The sequence below is a fragment of the Phyllobates terribilis genome, unplaced genomic scaffold, assembly GCF_046119375.1.
Source record: "Phyllobates terribilis strain yellow unplaced genomic scaffold, ASM4611937v1 Scaffold_38__1_contigs__length_12584779, whole genome shotgun sequence".
Classification (NCBI taxonomy): domain Eukaryota; kingdom Metazoa; phylum Chordata; class Amphibia; order Anura; family Dendrobatidae; genus Phyllobates; species Phyllobates terribilis.
The window spans coordinates 10,800,147-10,807,600 of NW_027362798.1; the positions used below are offsets into that span (position 1 = coordinate 10,800,147).

General features: G+C 42.5%; 1 protein-coding gene across 1 annotated transcript; it reads right to left on the reverse strand.

Annotated features, from left to right (window-relative positions):
* Nucleotides 1–940: 940 nt before the first annotated feature.
* On the reverse strand, nt 941–5,557 carry LOC141182958 (microtubule-associated serine/threonine-protein kinase 3-like). The gene is made up of 6 exons (XM_073661024.1): nt 5,549–5,557; nt 1,963–2,128; nt 1,758–1,856; nt 1,393–1,515; nt 1,139–1,248; nt 941–1,036 (listed from the first exon to the last, which is right to left on the reverse strand). The coding sequence occupies exons 1-6, from the start codon at nt 5,555–5,557 to the stop codon at nt 941–943; spliced, it is 603 nt and encodes a 200-aa protein (XP_073517125.1).
* Between the last annotated feature and the right edge of the window lie 1,897 nt (nt 5,558–7,454).

The following is a 7,454-nucleotide window of genomic DNA, read 5'->3' on the forward strand; positions in this document are numbered from 1 at the left end:
GTTCTAGTCCTGTCCCCTATAGTCCTGATAATCTGGCATTACATTATTATAGGGCAGAATAAGTCCTATATACCGTTCATGACCTAATCTGAGGGGCATTAGATGTATCACTGATATGGAGCAGTAAGCGCCCTGTGTGCCGCCACGTGGTGCATCACTAATGAGCGATATTCTACTATAGGAGACAATGTCTTCTTATATTGAAGTGAGTTCCTGGATGCTAAAACGTATTTTACAGAATCCATGAAAACAATTCCTGGATAAAATTAAGGAAATAGAAATACAGTATGGGCCCATGGAAAACATAATTGGGATCCATGAAACCTGGACAACATAGGAGACCTAATACAGAAAAAACAAATATTTGAGCCTTGAAGTCAACATTCACCTTTTGATGCTGTACATACATACCTGATGATGGGGACGAGGAGGGCAAGCTGTTTATAGCATTGTCGCTATCAGATTCAGAAAGCGATTCTTTCTACCTGTCAGGAAGAATCAGGGGGTCGGACCAGAAGACCCAGGAGGTAACTTCCAACTCTCCCATTCTATGATTTAAGAAAAACATGTAAATCACAAGTCAATGCAGAATAAAAGGGGTGGTCTCACTAGAAGAACACCGACTAGAGGGCCTAATAGGACATATGACTGTCATAGTGAGGAAGGTTTTATGCTCCAATCTACCTTCTATGGATCAGAGCGAAAAACAACTAGCAATAATGGCTGGCATGTAATACTACATCTCTCCTACAGTATGGGCAGCTCTAATACGTGTGAATGGCTGCAATTATGGGCTATTATCACCAACGGTTTCTGAAGCCAAAAGCACAATGACCGCTAATCATTGAGGCTGAATTTGATATTATGGTATTTATGTCCTATATTATGTGTTGTGCATATATATCAGCCTGGAACTCCCATTAATGACCCCATAATCTACTCACATTTCTGAGATATTTGTATTGGTTGCTGGCGTACACTCTGGAGGAGACTTCTGGTCCTCATCATTCATCTTTCTGGTAGTGATGGTACAGAGCTAAACATGGACAAAAACAAGATATGAAATACTTTTTTTTTACTTTTAGAGGTCTTTTTTGTTTCACATATTTTGGATTTATTGCGCACATACGGTACTTACTTTAGAAAGCCTTTCAGAAGAAGATGTAAAATTTTGGAAGTCAAGGTTCTCATTGTTCACACTTGTACCCTCCTCATCCTCTGAGACCGAATGGTCTATTTCAGAGTGATCTACAAAAGTAATAAAGTATTATTAGAGGTTGTTAGTATAAAACAGGCGTCATTTATCACAATATTAGTGGGTACTGATTATTACATTTTATGGAAGACAAGACAAACAGCCGCTTAGTCTAGATGATGTCTTCTTCTACTTACCGATAAATAAGCTGTTGTCCACATCTGAGGCAAGCTGAGGAATGTACTCTGGCTTCTGACTTAGAAGGTTGTTAAAATCTAAGTCACTCAGGAATGGATGACTCTTGATCTCAAGTGATCCTCCTGGAAAAAGAACAAAACAAAAGTGATGTGGACATTGTCAGAGATTGCTTCACATCTGAACAGTTTAACTTAATCTGAATTAATGACATAACTGAGTCAACATGAAGGAAGAAGACTGAAAGTCATAGTGTGGAGAACTAGAAATGGACAATCTGATAGAGAAGTGTTGATCCTCAAGGACATGAGTGATAAGTGTGATAGGTGAATATTAATACTAATATGAATAGTATTATATCTCTTACCTGTCCCAAGTCTATCTGCAGGATTTGTTCTGAGCAGCTCAGTAATCAGGTTCTGTGCATTGGGAGTAGGAGCGGAATTACAATCCCAAATTATGTCACCTGTTATACAGAAAATAAAATCTCTTTACTGGACTGTAAGGTAAAGCAAAGTAAACACCTAAACCAATGTAACTGATCAAAGCAATGGTCGGATCATTCCACTTACCAATGACAATCCTGTCATAAAGCTCAGCTACAGAATCTCCATCAAATGGTACAGATCCCGTGAGAAATTTATGTAGGATTATCCCCATTGACCACCAGTCAACAGGTCTTCCATAGCCTTCTTTCAGGATGACCTCTGGGGCGATGTAATATGGGGTGCCACATAACTGGAAAACAGAAGATAGAGATGAAAATGATAAAATGGTTATTATAACACGTTCTCGCCATAAAAACACAATGACAAAAGATAAAATATCAATGGAAACGTTCTCTAGAAATGAAGAATGTAGAGAAGACACAATAGTGTGATGAGATTTGTAAAGAAAAAAAAACATATGCCAAAGGCAAGGTGAACAGATGGGGTATATTAGTTAACCAAATACCAAAGCAAAACAAAGAAAACCCCTTAAAATATAATCTTTAATAGCTACATTTAAAAGCACCCATATCAATATATGAAGACAAAATGCATAAAATGTACAATATATGGGTAGTGGGATAAACGTAGGATAATTGACATGCAGGCTTGCCCTAGAGATCCCAAATGGGCTGATATCCCGCCTGCCAGTGGAGGTTGACACCCTAGCTAATCGGTTTGGCGCCCCCCTCCACATCGGCACTCCCTCCGTGACGCTATCCACCCCTAGACAGACATACACATATACAGATAATGATGAAAGGCAGACAGTCATGTTGCTGCTAACATGCTGAATGAAAAAAAGGCAATATTCAATGTATCAATTATATGGAAACAGGGAAGCTGATATAATGTAGTTCCACTAGTACAGATAGGATATCAAATGCACCAATCTATACACAATTCAGTATGATATATAAACCATCATTCAGAAGCCTATTATAGATACATAAAGTACATTAGTGCTGGCAATTACGGGCAACAAGAACAATATTATAAAAGCACGTGTGCTCAATTAACGGTAAACATAGGAACATAAATATGTCCAAAGTAGTAACAAGTCACCTATATAATGACATTGAGCATGAAGATAATAGTCTAGGACAGACGGTATATATAGACAACCTCAAAATCCCCCTGGCTAATCTATAATCAGGACTGATCTACACAGGACACGTCCAAATGTTGGGACAGAGCATTATCCAGTGTGCGAATTACAAAAAAAGTTGCCAAAAAAGCATTTTAGTCAGCAGTAACCAGAGGACTTATCTGTAAATTGTCCCAACACGTTTCTCCCCCTCCTAATTTGGGGTTCATCAGGGGATCATATTAGGAGATAGCCACAATGAGTCAGTGGACAGACGCGGGAGATAAATACACCCCGATCGGAGAATACTGCTGCCGCCACATTTTATGGATTTTGTCTTTATATATTGATATGGGTGCTTTTAAATGTATCTATTAAAAGTTATATTTAAGGTCTTTCTTTGCTTTGGTCCTTGGAGATTTGTAAAGAACAAGCTAAATTCCTGTAAGTGTTACCCACCTCACGGTCCAGGAACTCCCTGGTGATGTCCTCCGCTAATTCCTTGTAGGTGTTGGTTTTTGGCATCATGACACCAACTTTTGAAATCCCAAAATCGGTAACTTTTATGTGTCCAGCAGATGTAATCAGGAGGCTGTGAAAGAGAAGATGGTTTTAGCCTCACAGACCGTATGATAAATGATAACTTCCCCCCTTTATTATACTACGAGGGGCACTTACTTATCCGGCTTCAGGTCTCTGTGCACCACACCGTAGCTATGGAGGTATTCCACAGCAAGAACCGCTTCTCCAAAGTATAAGCGGGCCAAGGGGACAGATAGAGGACCCCTGGTGCTTAGGAGGGTCTCACAGTCACCACCTATAGAATAAAAAGGAAATGTGACCGGTGAGTGGTTTATACAGCAGATCACCATGATGTATAATGGGAAGTGAGCAGAGACATTGGGATAGGAGAGAATATAAACAGATATAATGTATAGTGCACATAATATTAGTCTGAATCGATGGAGAAATGTCCTCCATGTAACTAATAACATAAAGTGATGTCACATCTCGTCTATAGCTGGAGATACTGACATGCTCAGTGCGGACTTACAGGGAGATCACACAGACTGTGGCGTACAGAGAAATCTCAGGGCCCCATAGCAAAAGTTCTAACTGCACGCCCCTTCAAAAAAAACCCTTACTGAAGTCAATCGATGTTCTCAACAGCAATACACCTTTTATAGCCATTTTAGCATATGATGCTCCCAAAAATGCCCCCACCCACAGACTGAGTTAGATATCCCCACAGTGAAATCTTAATCCAGTTTCACCTTACAGATATAATGTAGCACCTGTCTATAATGTCCCCACTCAGTATGAGGCCAGTCACAGCCCCCTACTCAGTATAATGGCGCCCACAGCCCCCCCTACTTAATATAATGGCCCCCATAGCCCCTCAGACAATATAATGGTCTCCACCACTGCCCACTCAGTATGATGGCCCCCAAAGCCAATCAAACAGAATTAGGATCCCCACACAGAATAAGGACCCCCACTGCACACCATTCAATATGAGGACGCCCAGGGGGTGTAGGGGCATGTACAGTCACCAACTCAATATAGCGGCATTCACAGTCCCCTATAGCCCCTCACACGGCACACCATTCAGTATTATGGTACCCACAACCCTCAATTCTCAGTATTATGGCTTCCACCAATCTCGCAACTCAGTATTATGCCCCCACCAGCCCAACAACTAAGTATAATTGCTCTCACCAGCCCCACCACTCAGTATTATGGCCCTCAGCAGCCCCACCACTCAGTGTTATTGCCCCCAACAGTCCCTCCACTTAGTAGTAAGGCACACAATAGCCCCACTACTCAGTATTATGGCCCCCACCAGCCTCAACACTCAGTATTATGGCCCTCACCAGCCCCACCACTCATTGTTACGGCCCCTACCAGCCCCACCACTTAGTAGTAAGGCACCCACCACTCAGTACTACCACCTCCACCAGCCCCACCTCTCAGTATTATGGCCCCCACCAGTATCAACACTCAGTATTATCGCTCTCACCAACCCCACTACTCAGAATTATGACCCTTATTAGCCCCACCACTCAGTGTTATGGCCCCCACCAGCCCCACCACTTAGTAGTAAGGCACCCACCAGCCCCACCATTCAGTACTATAGCCCCCACCAGCCCTACCTCTCAGTATTATGGCCCCCACCACTACTTAGTGTTATGGCCCCCATCAGCCTCACCATTTAGAATTATCGCCCTCACCAGCCTCACCACTCAGTATTATGGCCCCAACCAGCCCTACTACTCAGCATATGGTCTCCACCTGCCCCATCACTCAGTGTTATGGCCCCCACCAGCCCCACCTGTGCAGTGTAAGTACTGAGACTCCACACTACAGATGCAATATTGTGGCGACATCGAAGAACCTGCAGTACACGGAGTCTCGGACCCATCTGCGGAGGCTGAATGGTGGATTTAGGAACCTTTGGCTCCCTGATCCACCATTGTTTTCATCGGTATTCATATTCTGACAATGTGAATACCACTGAAATTGTGATGACAGGTGGTGGAATGGGGCCCAGTGCCGAGCGGTGCCAGGCCCGATCTGACTCACTGGCACCATAGCACTGCTGCACACAGATCAATGAATTTCCAGGCATCTTGGTAATAGAAAACCTACAGTAAACGCACTGTGAGGATGTAACTGTCCTAATTATCCTAATTATAAGAGCAGTGATAAGATGTAAGCAGACATGGGCTGAATATACTACAATATACATGTCCTACCTCCTACATACTCCATGACCATACACAGGTGAGATTTCGTTGGAAAGGAGCAGAGCATGGAGACCACGAAGGGACAATCAGCGAATGTTAGGATGTCCCTCTCCAGAAAGGCCAATGCCACTCTTTTTGGAGTGTTCAGGTTTCGCTTGAACATTTTCTTCAAAGCAAAGATCTGGTGTGAGTCTTTATGGTGCGCTAAGTAGACGGCACTGGAGAGAAAGAGAATCAATGGTTAGAATGAATCTTTACTACAAGAACATCTATAGAAGTCATTATATAATGTTTTGTACTAATGTTTAATGCTAGAAGTCTGTCCGTCACTGGAAGTCCATGTCTAGAATTTGATAAAAGATCACTACATAGATCACCTATGGGAGGTGTCCACAATGCCACGTCCGCCGGAGCCCTCACCCAGGTCACATTACAGATGAGAGAATCTACTGAAATTATTCTTGGGCAGATTCACTACATTAGACCAGTAGATACGATTCAGTGCAAATAAAAGTTGGTCCAAATTAAAAGTGGTCCAATTGCCATAACATGACGTTAATTATGCTCCCGCATACCCCAAGACATAACAACATAATAAATGGAGGGGAGCGAAGGAGTTACAAAAAATGAAACCCATTATAGCCACTTGTCCTCTGTGCCAGTCTTTATTGCTGAGACCAGGGAGTAGACTCACATGGTCATGGTGGAGGTTGGGGGGTGCAGATGTCATTGATGAAATTTCGTGTCACCCCCTCACTTGACCATGTGTTGCCAATTACTCTTATCAGTTCGCTAATGGATCCCGAAAAGAACAGACCGGTGCGGAGGATCGGGAAGCTCTGATGGGGGTGGCAGTGTAAGAACAGATGAGGGTCTAGGACAGGCAGGTGTAATATATTATTCTATTTTAATCCCTTTCCTTAATAGTTTGTTTTCCTACAGATCATATAATTTCCCTATGATAACACTGAAGGGAAGAGCACAGAGTCTGGAGCATTGTCATTGGGAACCTTGAGAAATGTGGATTATGCCAACAGAAAACTCACCCAAAACTTCCACTGCTGATCAGTTTGGATGTCCCATAGTCGCTCTTATGCGGCTGTCTTGACGGGGTCAATGATTTGATCACGCTCTATAAAAGAATAAGAAATTATATAAAGATATAGAAGCTGCTGGAAAAAAGCTCCAGATGCAAAAACGTCTCCCTTCTGTCATCTCCTCTTAGAATAGAGACATCCCATGGTTATATGGGAGACAATACTGGAGGTGTCATTCCCACCCCATAATCTGGTGATACACCGTCATCTCTCTCCATGATACTTACACCGTCAGATTGTTGGATCTCCGGGATCTCACAGATTCTACTGTCAGCATCCGCCAACACAGTTGTTTCTAAAAGAGTGAAAAAATTATGAAGAAATAAAATGTATTAGACGATATTAATCCTACATATATATTACAACAATATAACTCAGACATGACAAGATGTCTGTAAATGGGAATAATACTTATTATATAGGGATTCCAAATATGTGAACGTACGGCGCATCCATGAATAAATGTAATGGAAATGATGAAGGACCCCCCAATCATCACATGAATGAGGACCCCCCCACCCTCGCTGTACATGTGAGTGATGGTAAGAGAGCTGAAGCGTAGGAGCCATATGCAGATTATCCTGGAAGTGCACTGGGGGCGTGTCACAGTATGGATTTCTTCTTCCACGCCCCCAGTGCACTTCC

What these genes read in the sequence shown, in the direction of transcription:
- LOC141182958 (XM_073661024.1), bottom strand. An exon ending in TTATGACAGGATTGTCATTG is followed by an intron (nt 1,857 to 1,962) that starts GTAAGTGGAATG and finishes TCTGTATAACAG; the next exon opens with GTGACATAATTTGGGATTGT. An exon ending in TGCAGATAGACTTGGGACAG is followed by an intron (nt 1,516 to 1,757) that starts GTAAGAGATATA and finishes TTCTTTTTCCAG; the next exon opens with GAGGATCACTTGAGATCAAG.